The 21,465-nt window shown below is 48.2% G+C and overlaps 1 protein-coding gene across 5 annotated transcripts in view; it reads right to left on the reverse strand.

Annotated features, from left to right (window-relative positions):
• Window positions 1–12,087: 12,087 nt before the first annotated feature.
• Window positions 12,088–21,465, reverse strand: part of DPYSL5 (dihydropyrimidinase like 5) — a 103,209-nt gene continuing 93,831 nt past the window's right edge. For 4 of the 5 annotated variants that reach the window (XM_011281274.4, XM_019827783.3, XM_045054822.1 and 1 more), the window contains 2 exons: window positions 16,995–17,163; window positions 12,088–15,116 (listed from right to left, as the gene is read on the reverse strand). In XM_011281274.4, coding sequence (XP_011279576.2) covers window positions 15,031–15,116; window positions 16,995–17,163 — 255 coding nt within the window. In that variant the 3' untranslated portion in view covers window positions 12,088–15,030. The remainder of the gene's footprint in view (window positions 15,117–16,994; window positions 17,164–21,465) is intronic. The other variant, XM_045054823.1, reaches the window with a different exon arrangement.

Below are 21,465 nucleotides of genomic sequence, written 5' to 3' on the forward strand. Positions count from 1 at the left end.
GGGGAGAAGCCCACAAAAATGTGCCAATACTGGAAGAGCCGTTATGTGAGTGAGACCGTTTGTTCTACGGCCTCCGGAGGAAGAGCTGGAGGGGGGTGGGGGCACAAGTTGCAGAGAGACAGAATTCGGTTTTCATCAAGGAGATACTGTTGAACAAATAGAACTTTGGGGGAGTGTGATGTATGCCTGGTGAAGGCACTTCTCCATCACTGGACTAAATGTCCTGTGTCCTGGGCCAGATGACCAGTTAGGGATGCCGTAGAAATTTCTGCAGAGGTTAAATTAGATGTAAAGAATCTCCAAACTGTGAGAATCCACGATGAATTCTTCTTGCAAACCCTCTTTTCTCTTATCGAGAGCAAGAGCAATACTTCCTGGCTGTTCTGCCATGTCTGAGAACCGTGTTTGGCTAACGAATACTAGAGCAAATGGCTTTTCTAGTTTTCCTGCTCAGGATTTTCTCAGGGCTGCTCCATTCTGGACTAGTTGTTCTGTAGGCTGCTGCACAGCTGCCTTCCAGAGGTTTCCCTCTACAACCACCCCTTACCCTCTTACCTATGTGGAATCTCCCGTTTCCTCTGTCCCGTATTTTTCTATTTTTTATTATTAGTTTAATATATCAGGGCACGTCACCAAGTAGATTCCCAAGAAAGATTACCAGGAAAGTCAATCTTTTCAATCTTGATTGTCTGAAAATGACCTTTTCTTAATGTTTGTTTATTTTTTAGAGAGAGAGAGAGAGAGACAGAATGCAAGCAGGGGAGGGGCAGAGAGGGAAGGAGACACAGAATCTGAAGCAGGCTCCAGGCTCTGAGCTGTCAGCACTGAGTCCGATGCAGGGCCTGAACTCATAAACAGTGAGATCATGACCTGAGCTAAAGTTGGACGCTTAACTGACTGAACCACCCGGGAGCCCCCTGAAAATGACTTGTTATTGACACTTGGTAGACAGATTGTTTGGGTATAGAATTCTAGGATGGAAATGATTTTCCCACAAGATCTAGAAAACAAGCTCCATGATTTTCCATCTTTTCATAGTTTTGTTGATAAAGTCAGGTGACATTCAATTTCCAATTCTTTGTATGCAGCTTGTGCTTTCTTTTCCTGCTGGCTCTTGAAGCATTATTTTCATTGTTTAGAAATGTCATGATGATGTCTCTTTAAACAATTTTTTTTTCAACGTTTTTATTTATTTTTGGGACAGAGAGAGACAGAGCATGGACGGGGGAGGGGCAGAGAGAGAGGGAGACACAGAATCGGAAACAGGCTCCAGGCTCCGAGCCATCAGCCCAGAGCCTGACGCGGGGCTCGAACTCACGGACCGCGAGATCGTGACCTGGCTGAAGTCGGACGCTTAACCGACTGCACCACCCAGGAGCCCCGATGATGTCTCTTTAACCTGGAGACTCTTATCTTTCAGAAAATCTGGAAATTTTCTTCTATTATTTCTTTGATAAACTCCCTTTCTTTGGTTTTTCTGTACTCCTATTTCTGAAACTGCTGTTAGACTGATCATCGACTTTTCTTGGCTTTGTCTCCAATTTTTTTTTCTGGTCTTTTTAAATAAGTCTGTACGCTCTGAATGTTCTGAATCTTGCTTTGTGGTGTAGTAAATGGGCAATTTTTATAAACAATTCTCCCTCTTTTTAAATGTATTTATTTTGAGAGAGGGAGCATGAGCGAGTGGAGGAGGGAACAGAGGGAGGGAGAGAGAGAATGCCAAGCAGGCTTAGCACTGTCGGCACAGGGCCCGACGTGGGGCTTGAACTCATGAACCGCAAGATCATGACCTGAGCCGAAGTCTGACACTCAACAGACTGAGCCACCCAGGCGCCACCCTATCGCAACTATTTTTGAGTGTACAGTTCAGTAGGATTAAGTATACTTACATTATTGTTAAATAGATTTCTAGAACTTTTTCATCTTGCTGAACTGAAACCTTTTTTCTATTACACAATTCTCCTTTTACCTGTTCTTCAGCCCCTGGTACCTACCATTCTACTATTTCTATGAGTTTGGCTACTTAGATACTTCATATAAGGGGGATCGTATATAACTTGTCATTTTGTGACTGGCTTATTTCACTTGGCATAATGTTCTCGAGGTTCATCCAAGTTGTAGCATGTGACAAGGGTTCCTTCGTTTTTAAAGCTGCCTAGTATTCCACTGTGTGCACATATCACATTTTGTTAATCCATTCATCTGTCAGTGGGCATTTGGGTTGCTGCTACCTTTTGGTGATTGTGAATAATGCTGCGATGAACCTTTTCTCTGGGTGGTCATTTCACTTTCTTGACAGTGTCTTTTGAAATACAAAGGTTTTTTAATTTTGATGAACTCAAATGTATCTATTTTTTTCCTTTGTTACTTATGCCTTTCGGTGCCATATCTATGAATTCATTTCCGAATCCAAGGTTATGAAGATATACTCCTCTGGTATATTTCCAGGAGTTTTAACAGTTTTAGCTCTCACAGTGAAGTCTTCGATCCAGTTTCAGTAAATTTTTTTCTTTCTCGTTTTTAATGCTTATTTAGTTTTGAGAGAGAGAGAGCAGAGGGAGGGGCAGAGAGAGAAGGGGACAGAAGATCTGAAGCAGGCTCTGTGCAAACAGCAGAGAGCCTGATGGGGACTCGAACTCATGAACCACAAGATCATGACCTGAGCCGAAGTCAGATGCTTAACCGACTGAGCCACCCAGGGGTCCCCATTTTGAGTAAATTTTTTTGCATATGATCTCAGGTAAAGTTCCAGTTACATTCTTTTGCAGGTGGATATCCAGGTGTCCAAGCACCATTTGTTGAAAACACTATTTTCCCCCATTAAATCATCTTGGAATCTTGGTCAAAAATCAGGAGACCATAGACACTTGTTTTCTTGTTTCTTAATGGACTCTCAATATTCTATTCAATTGATCTAGATCTCTACAGTCTTTCAAAAAAAGATTTTATTTTTAAGTAACCTCTACACCCAATATGGGGCTCGAACTCACAATCCCGAGATCAAGAGTCACGTGTTCCATCCGCCAAGCCAGCCAGGTGCCCCCTGTAGAGTCCTGTCTTGATTACCGGTGCTTCACAGTAGTTTTTCTTTTAAAAAATTATTTGTTTTCCAAGTTCTAGTATAATTAATGTACAGTGTTATGTTGGTTTCGGGCAAACAGTACCGTGATTCAACACTTCCACACGTTACTCAGGGCTCATTTCGGTGTGCTCTTTAATCCCCATCACCTAGTTCATTCATTCTCCCACCCACCTCCCCCCTCGTAACCACCAGTTTGCTTCATAGTAGCTTTTACATTAAAAAAATTTTTTTTTAATATTTATTTACTTTTGAGAGAGAGACAAGAGCGTGAGCAGGGGAAGAGCAGAGAGAGAGAGAGAGAGAGAGAGAGAGAGAGAGAGAGAGACACACACACAGGATCCGAAGCAGGCTCCAAGCTCTGAGCTGTCAACACAGAGCCCAATGCAGGGCTCGAACTCACGAACCGCGAGATCATGACCTGAGCCGAAGCTGGGTGCTCAACCGACTGAGCCACCCAGGCGCCCCAGTGGAGTAGCTTTTAAAATCAGGAAGTGGAAAAAATTACGTATCAATTGTACTCAAATTTTTAAAAATTAAAAATATTAAAAAAATAAATTCCAGGATAAAAAAATAAAATAAAATCAGGAAGTGGCATTCCTCTCTCTCCCATCTTGGGGCGGTATTTTTCCTGTCTTTCCCTTCTTTACAGATCCAAGAATCATTGTTGACTTTTTTCAGTCTGTTCAGCTTTTTTCTTATCGTTAGGCTGGAGTGGTGACCTCCGAGCTCCTTATATGCAGCACGGGTCACAGCCATGCACTCTACTGTAAACCTGTTATACTCAAAGTAAAGCATTTCAATGGAGAAAAAAAAAAGGTGCATTCTTCATATTTTACCGGGCAAACACTGTGACCCTTTTCGGATGTATATTTTGTCACTCCTTCAAATGGCCTTTTCCAATCTTGATTGTAACCATGATATATAACCTCCTCCAACTGAGTATCATCAGATCTTCCTTCCCTTTCCTGGGTTTTAAGAAGCCTCCTTCCTTTAGTGGGCATAAGGCAGTTTCTGGAGAGGATCTTAGTTTATACCCATGGATCAAAGAAAGCCTATACTTTTGATTGCTAAGGATTTGAGACACAACAGCTCTTCAAGCTGCCACTTGGTGAGTGCTCGACTTCCTTCCTTCCTATAGGCAGAGTCCCAGGAAATGACAAAACCTAATAATTATCAATTCTGTATCTGTGGTCTCTTATTTCCCGCAACATTTTAACGTAATGATGGCAGGATGTGGCACAACATGGACCCTGACAGTGGTTTGTCAGAGGAGGCCCGGGCATACACATGGTGAGACCTGTTGATGTCTTACTCTGTAGGCATTTTTCTTACCTCCCGTCTGCTGCCTGGGGATGCTATGGTTCAGCTCCACTCCTGGGGTGTTTTTAGTTAAAAAGCTTTGCCATATAAGATAGGTATCATAAACGAAGCTACTTCTCCCCTCCTGTTAAATTTTTCCCACATGATTAAAAAAAAAAATGATCGAATGCCCTGTTTTCACCCTTAGGCTAGACCAGGGTTTCTTAAGCTTGGCGCTATTGACATCTTGGGTCTGATAATTCCTTATTGTGAGGGGCTGTTCTGTGCACTGTAGGATGTTCAGCAACACCCCTGACCTTTACTCACTGGATTCTCTCACGCTCCCAGTTTTGACAACCCAAAAACTGTGTCCAGATGTTACCAAATGTCTCCTGGGGGACAAAATGGCCCCTGGTTGAGAACCACTGAGCTAGACTGACTTAATGGGTAACATCAGCTCAAGAGCTTGGAAGGGGCCCCATCCCTGCTCAGTTCGTGTTTAACTGTCATAAACCACCAACCTATCCAATTTGCTTAAAAAATGGAACTGGTACAGCAGAGATATCCAAAATGACAATTTTGCCTTGATAGCTCCTATGACCGCGATGCCAGCTGAAAGTCTGATAGCTATGAAAAGGCGAGTTAACAAAGAAAGGCAAAACCCTTTCATATGTTTCCACCCAGATACCAGGGAGAAATTTCAAAACCATCTTATGGACATCAAGTAAAATCTATAAAGTGCCAAGGCACAAGTTTAAATCCTCACAACTTAAAAAAAGAGACAGGCCCTGACTGTCCACCAGCCCACAGTGGGGAAAATTTCACTATACAACCCTGGCCATTGGAAAAATGAGCAAATAACCCTCAGCAACCCCCACATGCGATGCTTTGTCCTAAAATACCTTTGATGCAGCTTCCAGATCTCTCCTTCTGGGGGTGTCAGGAAATCTGTTGTACAACAGAGACAGGAACAGGCCCTTGAGGTCCTGCCACCGATGTCTCCTTTCCCTTGGGGTTCAAAATACCAAGGGTCCTCCCCGGAGACATTGTTCCCCAGTGACTTCTGCTCCCACAGCAGCGAAAGGATCAAAGACTAACTCGGGGAGAAGGTCTGGTTTACTGCAAAGGGCTGCTCCAGTGCCTTGAAACTTAGTGTCTTTGGGAATTGATCGAAAGGGATCAGTTCCCTTCAAGGTAAGGGGGCTGCAAAGCTTCCAAGGATAGTTTAAAACCAAGAATTCTAATAAAGGGAGAGGCACTGAGTAGCCGATTAAATTTAAATATGCATCACTGTAAGCAATTGCCTTTCATTTTAAGGCGATCTTTAATTCACAGTTGAAGAATCTATTTCCTCCCAAGGGGGCTTAGAGGGCTGTAATTCATGTAACATGTAGTCAGTCTGTAGAAAGAAAACGAGTGTTCAGAAAAGCTCAGGGTCTCAAGAAAGATAATTTGCTTTTAATAGTAAAAAAATGTGAAGAATTTGCATTTCCAGGAAAATATTCAATGCACTTGTGTGATTCGAGCCAGAAAGACAGTCCGACAGCATGTGCGTATTTTGGTAAAGCTATAAACTATGATAATTAAGATGTTTTTAAGCCAAATTTTTAGCATATTCTTAAGCTCAAAAAGAAAACTTCCTGATAAGAACAGGTCACAGGGCAAAGAATAAATAAAAGGCAAAAGGAACTTTCTAGAAAGTTGGTGGTTGACTCAGTCATCTCCACTCCCTTTATTGGTAAGAGAATCATTTATAATTCTTATTGCTGCTTTATGTATTTTAAAAGTTTTAAATGTTTACTTTTGAGAGAGAAAGAGCGAGCAGGGGAGGGATAGGAGGAAAGGGAGACACAGAATCCAAAGCAGGCTCCAGGCTCTGAGCTGTCAGCACAGAACCCGATGTGGGGTTTGAACCCATGAACCGTGAGATCATGACCTGAGCCAAAGTCAGATGCTCAACCGACTGAGCCACCCAGGCACACCCTTATTGCAGTTTTAAAATGCACCCTAATGCAGTTTTAAGAGTTCAAGTTTGGGAATTCAGGATTAACTGCCTCTCAGATTCAAAAGGTGTTTAAAACATTAACAAAGCTGGGAAATTCAGTGAGTTTGTTTCTTTAAAATATAATTTTGCCTCCCTCCCCTCAAGGTGATACTATAGAATGTGAAATCAGGAATTTTGAATATGGCATAATTGATTTCAACACAAATTTGAGTTTTTGCACTAAAATGAAATAGCTAAAGCATTTTTGTAAATATGATGTAAGGCATTTTTTTTAACATTTAATTTATTTTTTTAAATTTACATCCAAGTTAGTTAGCATATAGTGCAACAATGATTTCAGGAGTAGATTCCTTAGTGCCCCTTACCCATTTAGCCCATCCCCCTCCCACAACCCCTCCAGTAACCCTCTGTTTGTTCTCCATATTTAAGAGTCTCTTATGTTTTGTCCCCCTCCCTTTTTTATATTATTTTTGCTTCCCTTCCCTTATGTTCATCTGTTTTGTATCTTAAAGTCCTCATGTGAGTGAAGTCATATGATATTTGTCTTTCTCTGACTGACTAATTTCACTTAGCATAATACCCTCCAGTTCCATCCACGTAGTTGCAAATGGCAAGATTTCATTCTTTTTTTATTGCAGAGTAATACTCCATTGTATGTATATACCACATCTTCTTTATCCATTCATCCATCGATGGACATTTGTGCTGTTTCCATATTTTGGCTATCGTCGATAGTGCTGCTATAAACATCGGGGTACATGTGCCCCTTCGAAATAGCATACCTGTGTCCCTTGGATAAATACCTAGCAGTGCAGTTGCTGGGTCATAGGGTAGTTCGATTATCAGTTTTTTGAGGAAACTCCGTACTGTTTTCCGGAGTGGTTGCACCAGTTTGCATTGTCACCAATAGCGCAAAAGAGATCCTCTTTCTCCGCATCGTCGCCAACATCTGTTGTTGCCTGAGTTGTTAATGTTATTAGCCATTCTGACAGGTGTGAGGTGGTATCTTGTTGTGGTTTTGACTTGTATTTCCCTGATGTTGAGCATTTTTTTCATGTGTGGGTTGGCCATCTGGATGTCTTCTTTGCCCATTTCTAAACTGGATTGTTTTTCGGGTGTTGAGTTTGATAAGTTCTTTATAGGTTTTGGATACTAACCCTTTATCTGATATGTCGTTTGCAAATACCTTCTCCCATTCTGTCGGTTGCCTTTTAGTTTTGCTGATTGTTTCCTTTGCTGTGCAGAAGCTTTTTATTTTGATGAGGTTCCAGTAGTTTATTTTTCCTTTCGTTTCCCTTGCCTCCGGAGACGTGTTAAGAAGTTGCTGCAGTCGAGGTCAAAGACGTTTTTGCCTGCTTTCTCCTCTAGGATTTTGTTGGCTTCCTGTCTTACATTTAGGTCGTTCATCCATTTTGAGTTTATTTTTGTGTATGGTGTAAGAAAGTGGTCCAAGTTCATTCTTCTGCACGTCGCCGTCCAGTTTTCCCAGCCCCACTTGCTGAAGAGACTGTCTTTATTCCATTGGATATTGTTTCCTGCTTTGTCAAAGATTAGTTGGCCATACGTTTGTGGGTCCATTTCTGGCTTCTCTATTCTTTTCCACTGATCGGAGTGTCTGTTTTTGCGCCAAGACATGGGGTTTTGATGGTCGTTGAAAGATATTGAGACTAATATGGAAAAAATGTGTCCTTTATCAATTCATTCAGTAAAATTCAGATAATCCAAAATCATATAAATCCATAGAAAAGTTGCAACCTAACTTCCTGCATTGCATTAAAATAATAATGTTTCCTCAACATTAGCTTATTAACTTTATCTGTTTAGTGCCATTTTTTCTTAGAGTTTCTTTTTTGTTGTTGTTTTTTGTTTGTTTTAACATTTATTTATTTTGAGACAGAGAGAGCAAGCAGGGGACAGAGAGAAAGAGAGAGAGAGAATCTAAGCAGGCTCCGTGCTGTTAGCACAGAGCCCAAGGCGGGGCTTGATCCCATGAACTATGAGATCATGACCAGGGCCAAAATCAAGAGGTAGACAATCCAATGACTGAGCCACCTAGGCGCCCCTTTCCCTAGAATTTCTAATTGGATTTTGGAAGGATAATTCAAACAGCAATAAGCTAATGGATACTTGTATTTGTCCAAAGGCCTCATGAAGTTGGGGTTATGTAGTGAAATAAAAATATTGTGTGCATGTGCGTGTGTATAAATGTCTAAATTTTGACACGAGTCAGAAGTTCAGATAAAACCTCAAGAGCCTGTGTTTAATGTGCGTATTTCTTGTTGATCATGTGCTATTCTAAGATACCAGTATCTTCTTGTTCTCCCATAGTCAAAGTAAAGACTTTACAATTGATACTGAATAAAAAGAGAGTCATAGCTAGGAGAATCATTTAGCAAATGCCTGTAAAATTTAGCGCAGCACATAGTATGATATATTTAGTGGCTTAAGAAAGTTACATTTTGTAAAAAGAGGAGCTGGTGGGGTCTTAAAAGGGAACAATGTAAATTTAAAAAGTGATGCCAGGGGTGCCTGGATGGCTCAGTAGGTTAAATGTCTGACTTCGGCACAGAACATGATCTCACGGCTGGTGGGTTCAAGCCCCACATTGGGCTTTCTGCTGACAGCTCAGAGCCTGGAGCCTGCTTCAGATTCTGTGCCTCCCTCTCTCTCTGCCCCTCCCCTGCTCACGCTCTGTCTCTTTCTCTCAAAAATAATAGACATTAAAAAAAAAATTTTAAAAACAGTGATGCCAGATTTTATCTGGGTGATCAAGGTCAATATCAATAGTGATAAATCATGTACGCAGTATTATCCTTAATATGATGTGATTACAAGCACACTTCGTTTCTGTGGCCTTCCTCCTAAAAATTCATAACCCCAGCCTAACCATTCATTTGAGACAAACAGTGGACCAATTCTAATAGAGAAGCCTTCTATAAAACACCTGACCGGTACTCCTCAAAACTATCGAGGTTATCGAATACAAGGAAAAGTCTGACCACGGTCACAGCCAAATGAAGCCCAAGGGGACATGACAAATGTACTGTGGCGTTCTTGATGGGATTCTGAAAGAGAATAAGGACGGTAGGTAAAAACTAAGGACATCTGAATAAAGTATGGGTTTTAGTTAATGAGAATGCCTCACTATTGGTGCTCTAATTGTAACAAAAGTGCCATATTAATGTGAGATGTTGATAATAGGGGAAGCTGGGTGTGGGGTATGTGGGATCTCTCTGTACTATCTTTTCAGTTTTTCTGTAAATCAAAACTGTTCTAAAAAAAAAAAATAAAGCCTATTTTTAAAAGAAAGCTATACAGGAACAGAATTTGTTCAGTTAAAATTTAAGGAAACTTTAAAATACAAAGCATCTAATGTATTCAGGAAAAATTTTAAAGGAGGCAGAATTCATCTGGCTAGAACTTAACGTAGGAGTCTTGCACTAATAACTATGCGGTTGGTGTAGAGGGACCGAAGAGCGGTAAAGTGAGAATCTGGTACCTAACTTTGGAAATTTGAGCCACTGGAGTGGAGCTAGGAAGCAGGCCTTCCTCACAACCTCTTAGATGCCCAGGCTCCCAGCCAAAGATTTAGGACTTCGAGATGAAATCTAAGTTTATGTGTGGCAGTGAAACATCTAATGAACCTCTAAGCTCACTATAGTTGTGGGTTTAATTGATTAGATTGGCGATAATTATTTAGCTTTTAGGAAAGGTGCTTAAGGAGCTGGAATTTCGAATGGAGTTAGAAATATTGTAAAGTGTTCAATGAAGGTGTTAAATGGGATCATAGTCCCCTTAACAGTAAATGATGAAAGGTGGTAGACTTATAATTTTTAATGGAATAATAAGTCTATGCACTAAACTGAAAAGCTTAGGGAAGCGCCCCCAGACCTTCCCCATTCTGCTGTACCCATGGCAGAGCTGTGAAGACTCGGGGGCTTGTCACAGGACACCCTTGTCCCCACTCACAGCAGAAGGACCCATTTTCCCCACCTCCCACGATGCCCTGCCCTTCACCTTTCAGCGATGGAATGAATTTCAACTCCCGATCAGGCATCTTCATAGCCTAATGAATACACAGGTATGCATGAGGTGGCCAAATAAGTTAGTGCCCAAAGCACGACATATATGAAAGGTGGCACCACTAATTACCCTGGAGCGATAGACTTAACCCGGAACTGTCCCGGGAAAACCAGGACAAGATTCCCTATGGGTATAAATGTGTACTTTGTAAATATACCAGGGGAAGAAAGTGAAGAAATCAGCTGTCATTGTAAGACAGCGTCAAGTACCAACCAAATGTTAGATCCTTTACTGTTTTAGTGAGAAAGCACTAAAACCCTTATCCTATTATTAGATGGCTTTATTTTAAAGTCTGTGGTCTTTTATTTTCCGGCAACTGCATACACACAAAGGCATGCCGTGTCTTCCCGGGTAGCTTTTACTTTTTTCTCCATACACCATCCAATACCATGCACATGGCCTGCTGAACATGTGGCATGCTTTTCATCCAAACACAAAAGATTTTTGGCCGCTAGTCAAATTCTGGTGCGCTCCCACGTGATGGGAAATCAGGGTAACAGACACTTTGGCCCAGTACCATCCCAGGGACTCGGCATCCTTTGCAAGCCAGGGAACAGTGTTTCCATCTGGCTCAGAAACCTCACCAGAGTTTGGGCATACAGCTCACTTCATTACAGCCGAGTGCTTGGTCCCAACGCAGCACCCCGGGGACTTCTTTCGGTTCTGGCCTTGTTTGCAGGGTTGTTTATTTGGTGAGAAGTGGGAAAGTTCCTTTGCCACTAGGGTTTTGTCTTTGGGGGCTAAGAAAAAACTACAAGTGACCCCGTAGTACTGGAAACAATTTCACCCTGTAGTGTGGACGAGTTTGATCTGGTAATCCCTTCCAACATCTGGCTGAGATCTAGAGAGACGGTGGAGGTGATGCAGGTGGCAGGGGTTAGAGGGTATAGTAGACCAACCCAAAAGGTGGGGTTCTGGAGAACCAGGGAGCAGCCTGAAGTTCCTTCAAAGACACACTGGCCGGGGCGCCTGAGTCAGTTAAGCATCTGACTTCCGCTCAGGTCATGATCTCACGGTCTGTGAGTTCGAGCCCCGCGTCGGGCTCTGTGCTGACAGCTCGGAGCCTGGAGCCCGCTTCCGATTCTGTGTCTCCCTCTCTGCCTCTCCCCTGCTCACGCTCTGTCTCTCTCTCTCTTCCTCAAAAATAAATAAACATTAAAAACAAAAAAAGACACCCTGGCCTTCGGACAGCTCTGTCATGTGATTTTATGAGGTCACAGCTCCATTAGCCAAGAGTTCCATTGTGTAAAGGGGGGGGGGGGTCTATGGGTTTCCAAAATGGTAGCCAAGAGAACAGGCAACAAAGGATAAGTGGGGGCAGCCTAGTTTCCCCCACCTCCTTTTGTATGTAATGCTTTCTCCCAATTATGGCTGTTTCAGTTAACCCAGCAAGCTTGTCCTGGGAATCTGGCATCCAAAGCCTTGCTTTTGTCCCCACCAGGAAGAGGACAGAGCCCCGAGTGCCCCTCCCACCTCTCAGCGAGCTGCTACCTGCCACTGGACACGAGTCAAAAACCAGAGCTGAGTTTTCTTAGCAACCGAAGCCTCGCCCCTGCCACTGTGGAAGAGGTCCCCTGTCAAAGTCCCTCTTCCTTGAAGAAACACAACTGAGACCAGGTGAGAAGTAGCTACAGTTTAATACAAACCTGCACCAGAACACAATGTGTCGGGCTGTTTTGTTTTTGCCTCAAACAGGTGGCCAAAGCACAGGACCATGTGTCATCTTGGGGTTGACACGATCTTAGCACCATGACGTTTACCGAGGAGTGAGAAGTCACTTGGGTGCTGGAGGCTCCATCCTGACCCCAGGCTGTGCCTGCCGCCCGGGCAGCTGGAGAGGGTGGTTTGGGTTTTCGCGTGGTTCTGTGGTTTCTGGGTCAGTATCGGAAAAGCCCTCATCGCGGCATCGGCTTGACAGAGACCTACTGTGGACTCCTAGCACTACACACACGCACACGCACACGCACACACAGTAGCACAATTTTCTGGTAACTTATTCCCACAAACCTAGAGAGCAGCTAAGGCAAGAACAACAGTATTTATTCAGCAAGTACAAGACCAGTTTGAGAGCTGCATTCAGTGCAACCAGAGACCCTTTTCATTCCAACCAGGGGCAGTGGGGCTGCCGATGGAGCCGGCTGGAGCTCTGCACAGGGGCAAGGAGCGGGTGGCGGAAGCGGACCGTTCATGTGGTCCCCTGAGCCTCCTTCTGATCTTCATCTAGAAGCTCCCAGGCGAGGGTGGGGTCTATGAAAGATCGGGGGTGGGGGTGGGGAGGGTAGATGAAGCGGAAGGCCTGCGGTGGACCACTCCAAGACGTGGTCTCCTAGAGCCACAGACCATGCATCTCTCAGGCAGAGGCACTCAGAGAAGGTAAAGCTTTCCTGGCCCAAGCAGGGACACTCTGCCCGCTGGCCACCACCACTGCTCGGCTCTTTGGCATCTTCCCAAGGCCCGCGACCCAGCAAAGGGCTGGAAGGGATAAAGATGGTGATGTGCACCGTAGCGAGGGATCAGGGTCACAGTTTCCCAGGCCCAGATCCCTACCTCCCGTCCCCGTGGGTGCCTTTGCTCCCTCTGCTCCCTGGGGTGCCGTCTCTGTCCTCTCAGCCCCTGAGTGAGTGAGGAAGATGAGCTTGAAGGGAGAAATGAGGGCGTGGGGGCAGCGCAAACCACACGGCAAGCCGCCAACACGGATCTAGTCCTGGCTCGAGCAGTGAACACGCGTTAGTTTGCCTACAAGGAAAATCTAGCTATCTGTGCAAAACGAAGCAGAACGCCTACCAAGGGAGTCAGTCTTCCGGGTGGTTGAATTCTCGGGTGGCATCTACAAGAGACGTCACCCCTCCTCCTTTCCACAGCGGGGGGAGGCAGCCACGCCCTTAGGGGTGGTCCTGGACACTTTCTGGGGTCAGAAGGCCTAAACCTTCTGGGTCTCATCTGCGAAACGGGGACCACAGTACACGCTCTGCCGTTGCGAGGAGCAAGCGAGCACTCGTCGATGCAAGTGCTTTGACGACACGCAAAGCACGAAAGAAACGTGCAGGGTAGGGCCGCTGGCCCGAGTCCTGGAACAAGCCTGGGGTGCGCAAAGCGATGTGGAACGTGAAATCACCTCCCCGAGGGGAAGGCAAAGCTTAAGAAGGGCAGGTGGCTGGGCTGCTTCCCAGCTCGCTCAGGGTGGATGGACATCACCCGGCCTCTAGCGTCTCCATGGAGACCTCCCGGTGCTTCCGAGGCAGGGAGGGCTCGGCTGGAGGTGGGAGGAGAGGGAGGCCACGGGCAGGGGAAGGTGAGGTGCTGACCACGGGGCTCCACGGCACCTGTGCAGCCATGTGGGTTCTCCAGCCCCGTCCCGCTGGCCTGGCCTCCAGCCCACTCCCTCCCTGGTCCCGCTCCCCCTCTCTTAGCAGGCACGAGGCCTCTTGCCAATCACACAGGAAGAGCGGCCGGGCCTCCGTCCAGCAGGGGGAGGTTACAGGAAGCTGGCTGGGGGTGTGGGGGTGTCAGGGCTGGGAGTGACCGGAGCCAGAGACGGGAAAGGTGACTCCGCTCCCCGACGGTCCCCGGGGCACCCTCTCAGACTGTAGGGAACTATACCAAGAGGGGAGGGGACGGGAGGAGGGCCTGGGACAAGGCCTCGGCAGCCTGGAAGGCCCCAGGTTGGGAGAAGAAGGGCCTGTGAGTCCAACCCCTCACCGCCCCCTCTTCGTCTGTGCCCTAGGCTGTCTGGTTGGTGTCGAGTGCAGCATCTCTTAAGGTCCACATCTACTCCTGTTTCTATGCTATGCTAGTGACACGAAGCACCGTTATTTTTCACAGGATGCACAAACAAGTCAAACCAAACCACTGCGCAAACCAAACGTGCAAAACAAAATCATGTACACGCGCCTGGCACCAGCCCCGTGCCCCACCCAGCTAGCCCCTCCGGGCCTGTGACTCCCAGAGGGTGGGGTGGGGGTGGGGGGGGAGGAAGAAGCTGGCGGAGGGTGCGGAGCGCCCCAACCACACCCACACAGGGGCCAGCGTGGAGTCAGGAAAAAAAACAACGGGACCTCCTGGGCACGGCCGGGAAGCCAACACCTGTCTGACTTGGGAAAAGCGACCGCGGGGCCTCCTCAGGGGGAGGGGGTCCTTTTCCTCTAACGCACATCTGCTAAAGTGCTCCGGGCAGCTGGCGGGTCAGCCAGGGGGCAGGGCACTAAAGTCTGGGCTTTCCCAAAGCCAGCGCATGGAGGCGGGTGTAAGAGGAGGGGCTGGGCCGGGCTCTATGCATTGGGCTCCGTGCATAGTGTGGGTTTCCCAGGCCCCCCAAAGCCTGCCGAGGCCAAGGCAGGAAAGGACTGCAGCGGGAGGGACACATCTCAAAGTGCCTGTTAGGGTTGGCTCGAAGCACAGTGAATCGCGTGTCAGACACGGGGAGGGCTCCCCGGGTCCCGTGGCCCCCTCAGGTGGTGTACTGCCCAGCCCAGCCTCTCCCGCCCCCTGCAGCTGCGGCCGGAGGGTGTGCGGGCTGGTGGCAGTGGTGCGTCCTCACGCGGGGGGGGGCTGGTCAGTGCCTTTACCAAATGCCGCTTGACCTGCCTCCGGGGGGAGCGAGGATCCGAGCCGAAGCTCGCTTTGGAACATGGTCATCGATTTGAGAACCTGCAGAGAAGGAAGCAGGGGGTGAGCTCGGCTGCTCTTGCCTGGGTTATGACTGCACGGCCACCATTCCCTGGCGGAGGCCGTTCAGCCCTCTGTGGGGACGATCTGTCTGAACCCTCACAACCCCATCCGGTTTTACAGGTGAGGAAAACGAGGCTCAGGGAAGTTAAGTGACTTGCCCAGTGTTACGCAGCGGGTAGGTAGGTGGCGGAGCCTGGATTTGAACCCAGGTCTTTCTGATCGAGGGCCTCTCCGATGAACTGCTACTCTGCTACCTTCGCTGCTCCCAAACCTGCACCCCAAACCTGCACACGTGGTCTCTTGTCAGGCACACGAACCGTCAGTCAGCCCGTTAGCACGTGGGCCTTTGTATACAAGCCTCAGTGAGTAAGACAGGGAGACGGCTGGGCCCTCCGTTGTTCCGGAGAAATCAAAGAACCACACCCCAAAGGCCCAGGATCTTGAAATCCCAAGACTCCGAAAGTGGTTTGGTGCCCCAGGGAGCGAGCGGGACATTCTTCAGCCCAGCCTGCCCAGAAGAGAGGAGACGGGGGCGGAAGGATAGTTGCCGAGTTGGAGAGAGGCCTGCCTCGAGACCTGAGCGCCGAGGCCACTGGCCGCTCCGAGGGCCTCGTGGCTTCTCGTGGGCCTGGCTGCTGCAGGAAGGGCCGTGCCCAGGCAGCCGTGGGAGCCCACACCTCCTGGGATGGCAGGGCCTGACCACGACACTCGGCACCACGGACTCCCTCCCGACTCCCAGCACACGTGTCTTGTCCCTGGTGGGACTGGCAGTGGCCTTCAGGGCGGGGGCAGGGGGATAGTTATCTTGGCACTGAGATCGCCTCTGAGGATGGACAGAGTGGTGGAGAGGACCCCTCCCCACAGACCACAAAGTCCTCAAAACCTCTAAACGGGAACCACGTGTCTTCTGCCCCCAGCACATAGGGGGACACACAGGAAGCTCGGCGGGCAGCCCCCTCCCTCGGCCTTTCCTATCATAACAGTAAACGCCACACTCTGTGTGGAAGGATCTGGATCTTGGTCCCCTCACCGTTTGGGTCCCGGTGTGGCCCTTGCAGAGTGATGCCAGGCCTCCACCCGGTCCGACTCTGAAGGCCGCTCGGCGTGTTCAAGGAGACCCCGTCCTGCCCCTTTCAAGCTGGGGTCGGGGGTGGGGTCCCGGTGTCCATCAAAGCGGCCTGGAGGACCAGGCCACCTTGCCGTGCTCATTCTCCACGGAGGGCTACCAATTTTGTGGCAACGACCCCCACCTTTCGCTACTGCAGAGCACCTGGGATGTGAGTTATTGACAGTAAAGTCGCAGAACAACCCCGCCCCCCATATATTATATGTGGTATTACATATACTACAATTGCTGACAAAAAAGAAGGTGCCAGAGGGACAAACACAGGGCTGAGGCGGGGGAGGAAAGGGAACAGGGAAATACCTCTTTTAGAGGCTGGCAAGGAGCAGGGATGGGGACAGGGAGACTGCCTTGGGGTACAGTCCCACGTAGCAGAGACGGTTAAGCCTTCAGAGCTCTGATCACCCCTGGGGCACCCACTGTGTGCAGGGCCCCGAAGATGTTTCAAGGGGAAAATTTTCTGAACTTAGAAACTGCGGGGCGAGCAGCAGACAAGCCACGGCCTCTTGGAATGACTGGTGCCCAGGGACCCGAAGAGCCCTCCCGCCCCTCCTGATACTTGTGTCTCTATGTGGGACCCAACACCCATCTGCAGACGTGGGATGGGGTGGTGGGGGGAGGGAGAAGACAAAGAGAAAGAGCCACGGAAGTCCCGCTGCCCGGGCGGGCCTGTCCTCCGGCCACCCCGCTGAGGTAGAGCCACGCATCCCAGGCGGAGCGGCCCTTGCTCTTACCAGAGAGGCTGAAGCTGGACTCGTGAAGGTCCCTCATGCCCCCGTGTCGGGTAACGGGCCGAGTAGGAGTGTCTGCGAGTGGCGTTCCCATCTCTTTTTTCCCGGGATGCACAACGATAGCTACGTCCCCCAGGTAGGGAGTACGGTCCACTCCTCTAACCTTTAAGGTCTAGCGAAGGATGGAGAAGGAGGAAAGGGGAAAAGAGCACATCATCAGAGCCCAGACACCATCAGAGCCCAGATGCCATCTCCACCAGAGCCTCCTCGATGGCCGGCAGGAGGTGGGATGCTGCCACTCTTCTCAGGACCCAAATGACTGCCTGCGACAAAGGTTTCTTACGTCTTGAGCTCAGGAGTGGAGTCTTTCACCTCCCAGTGTGTGCACGTGTGTACGTGTGTGCGGGCGCCCTTGCATAGAGGGGCCTCCGCTGGCTCACCCTCAACATTGGTGGAATCCTTTGCAAGGCGGCAGGTGGATGCATTTCTGGGGGTATTCCCCTCCCACGGAGCAATGTTATCCCCTCACACGCCAGGCTTCCAAGAGGCCATGCCTTTTACTGTGATCTGACAACTTTGTGGGGAGAGAAACCAAATACAGCCGATTTGGAGAGGAGAAGCCCCGGTGGCAATGTCAGTCACTTTTGTACTCACAAAGGCAGCAAAGTTAAGAGCCTATGTTCGGTATCTAGACAGCCTGGGTTCCAATCGCAGCTCTGCGACCTTATGCAAGTTACCGAATCTCTCTGTGCCTGTTTCCTTATTTGTAAAAATGGGCTGACCGTAGTGCCTATTAGTACTACATATAGAATTGTTAGGGGATCAAATGAATTAATACACACACAGCTCTTCGAACTGCTCTGGCACATGGCAAGTGATGTGAAAGCACCGGGAGCTGCAATTAGGGCAGAGGTCATTTACGTGTGCTTATTCGTGCTGCTGTGAGGACAAAGTGAGTTGGGGTGTGCTCAGAAAAGTCTGAAGGAGCAGCGTGGATGATCTACATGCCAGGCACTCGTCCGGGGCATAACCTCCACCTCCTTGCTGCTTCCTGAAAATCCTGTTGCAACAATAGCCAATGGGGGATTTCTTGAAGGATCTTCAGCCTCCGTATTCCTTCATATTCTCCAACAACAGACCTAGGGTTTAGCTCAGCCCTCAGAATGTCAAGCCTGGTCTGAACTGTTTTGGCCTCTACCAGGCTGCACGTTAGCATCCTGGCTTGGGAAGCTGGGGTCCCAGTGGTGAAAGGTGGAAACACCAGCTGAGTGAAAACGGAGTTTGTGACCTTGGCAGGTGACAGCCGTTGCCAGCCCCTTCGTTACTGGCTGTATACCACACCCTCCCAGAGAGGATTTCTTCCCTGAGACCCACGCTCTCTAGGGACTGATCACTGACAATTTTTGGAAAATGAGACTTTTTGATAGTTTTCTTTTTCTGCATGCAAGTGCTCCTTTACTTTAACAGAACTGGCTTTTCTTGGGACCCTTACGTTGTCGTTGTAATAAATGCTTTAGATAAAGAGACTCTGGGTTGAATTGATACCAATCCTGGAAACTGGGGCTCTTCCATGGTGGCTGACCCGAGGGGAGCGGTGTGTTGTGAATTGGGATCTATCTCACTTTTTTATGAGGCTGCCTTTTAGAAGGGCTTGAAATACTCTCTCCGCTCTCTTTTGACCCAATTTCCTGAATACCAAATGCCTTTTTTTTTTTTGGAAAGACCATAGAACCGTCATTCTTTTTGTTTCATACTGAAATATAATTCACATGCCATAAAACTTGCCATTCGAAAGTGCACAATTCAGTGGTGTTGAGCGCATTCCCAACTTTGGGCCACCGCTGTCTAATTCCCAAACATCTTCATCGCCCCCAAAAAGCAATCCCACACCCGTCTGCAGTCACTCCTGTTCCCCACCCCCCGGCCTTAACTAACCACTAATGGATCTTCTGTCTAGGGACATTACGGACACTTCACATAAATGGAATCTTAAGCTATGTGGTATTTTGTGACGAGATTCTTTCACTTGGCATAATGCTCTTAAGGTTCACGTGTGTTGAATGCAGCATCTATGAGGACTCCATTTCCTTCTCGGGCCAAATAATATTTTACTGAATGGCTATACTTCATTATGTTTATCCATTCAACAGTTGATGGACATTGGAGGCGTTTCCACTTCTCGGCCTCTATGAGCGACACTGTCATGGACGTGTACGAGGTTTTGCGTAGACACCTATTTTTACTTCCTTGAGGATTTTCGCAAGAGGAGAAATGCTGGCTCCTCTGGGAACTCTAATATCTAACTTTTGGGGACGTGCCAAACTGTTTTCCAAAGCGGCTGCACCATTTGACATTCCTTCCGGCAACGAACAAGGGTTCCCCTTTCTCCACATCCCAACCGACACTTGTTTTCCAGTTTCCTTTTTAAAACGACAGCCACCCTCGGTCAGACATTGGGCGGTATGAACAAATCACTCTCACTGCGCTTGCCAGCGCTCCCTCCAGAGGCTGGCTGAGGCCTTGTGCTGCAGGTTCACATCTGAGGAGCTTTCTGGAGATAGGTGGCACCATTCGCCTCCTGAGAGACCCTGAGAGACCCTGAATTTGCTTTTGGATTGAACGCGGTGATAACTGAAATCATGGGGGTTTTTTTTGTTTTTTTTTTCAGGGAACCCAAGTCTGCTCCCTCTCAGCAGATCTGGCTTTGGATTTCTTCCTTTGTTGGCCTTTGGGAGAGAAGGGTGTTTAGTCATGCTGAGAACTCTGGGCCGTCACGCGTGGAAAGCGATGGAATTAATCTTCTGGTGTTAATATGGCCTGCTTACTTTTAGGCTTTAGATGACTGCTTTTCAAGTATCAGTTTTATGTGCCATTACTTCAAGACTGGGAAGGAACCGAGCAATGGCAGTACCTCAAAGGCCCCTGAGCCTGCGAATCGAGAGGAACTCAGGTGTCACAGACATGCTCACGTTTCGCTCTTGTGCCTTCGGGAGCCCAGAACTCCCCGTTTGCCTGATCACTTAAAATGCTATGTGATAGTCAAAGATGGGGAATGGAAAGCAGCACTATCTGACTCTGGTGTTCCCTCTGTTCCGTCACACACACCCCTCTCAGCCCAGGAGAGCTGGACCACAGTTTGGGAAAGAATACTGTAGTTTTTGTGAATGAACTTGTACAGAGGGGCTCTACTGAGGACCACACTCAGGGTGAAGCGAAGTCTTGGTTAGAGGCCTGGAGAGTGAAGGAAAGCCTACCTGCCCCCCGCTCCTCCTCCCACCCCACCCCCCGTCCTGGTAGAGCTTTCCTTCTAGGGCTGGGGCCTCATAGGCCACCTGAGCAGTGGACAGAGAACAGCTGGAAGGACACAGGCTGAAGCGGCTGCTCCCCCGAAAGCCTTTGGGCGGTTCAAGGAAGGAACAAGAATGGGAACAGGGAGGGGAGGTCCGAGGCACTGGGCAAAGAAGCTTGGCTTTTGCATAAAGGACTTGAGAATCGCGATGCTAAGAAAGTTTGGCTGAAGAGGAGAGGTCATGCGACCGTCTCGTGGCAAAGTGCGCCAAGCCACAGGCAGCTCTTAAAAGGCCTATTCCGGAGATGTTACTGAGCAGATTTCTAGAGCTCAGTAATAATGGCAGCTGAGTCTGTTTTCAGTCAAGGTGCTTTATAGCTCTGGTCCCTGCTACAGGCCAGAGCTGATGATGAGTGGAGAGCATGGGGCCTGGGAGCGGGAAGAAGTTGATGCTGGTCTGGGACAGCAACCACAATATGGGTGGGGGGTGGAGAGATCACCTGGAAGGGGCCAGAAAAGGCCTCCTCCCCACCAGCTGCTACTTAGGGCCTCCAGCTAAAAAACACACAGACCGTTTTCCTGGGTCTCACCTCTGGCACAGACAAGTAGCTGACCGACAAGGCCAGACTGAGCAGTTTACAAGAAAATTTCTCTGCTACTACCTTCAGAACATATAGCAGGCACCTGCTGTGTACAGAGGACTAGAATGGCAAAAGGAATAGAACAAGAGAACAAGAGAAGCTGGGTAAGGAAATTAAAAAAAAAAAAAAAAAAAAGGATCAATGTCTCTTAAGTGCGCCATGATTACAACCATGAGCCTAGGCAGGAGTGCGGCTGGACCAGTGAGGCTGGGGCTCCTGGGCCCTCAGGCGTGACAGAAGAACACCCACCCTTTCTGGACAGGAGCCTTCTGAAGTCACAATAATATTGCTTTATGCCCGAGGAAGGGGAGGAGAAACCACGATGAGAACCACGTGCTTTCAGCTGTCAATGTGTTAGATCTGTTCTTTTCCGAGGCTCTGGGACCCCTTCCTGTCCCCGCAGAGGCCACAGCTGGAGTCCCCAGCACCCGGAGTTGTCAGCAAGAACTCAGGCCAGGTTCTCCAGGGCAGCTCTCGAAGATAAGTCTGGGCAGTCAATCCCTAAGCAACGAGGCAACAGGCAGTCTTCTTTTGGGTGAATGTG

This window comes from Felis catus, chromosome A3 (assembly GCF_018350175.1).
Source record: "Felis catus isolate Fca126 chromosome A3, F.catus_Fca126_mat1.0, whole genome shotgun sequence".
NCBI classification, from domain to species: Eukaryota; Metazoa; Chordata; class Mammalia; order Carnivora; family Felidae; genus Felis; species Felis catus.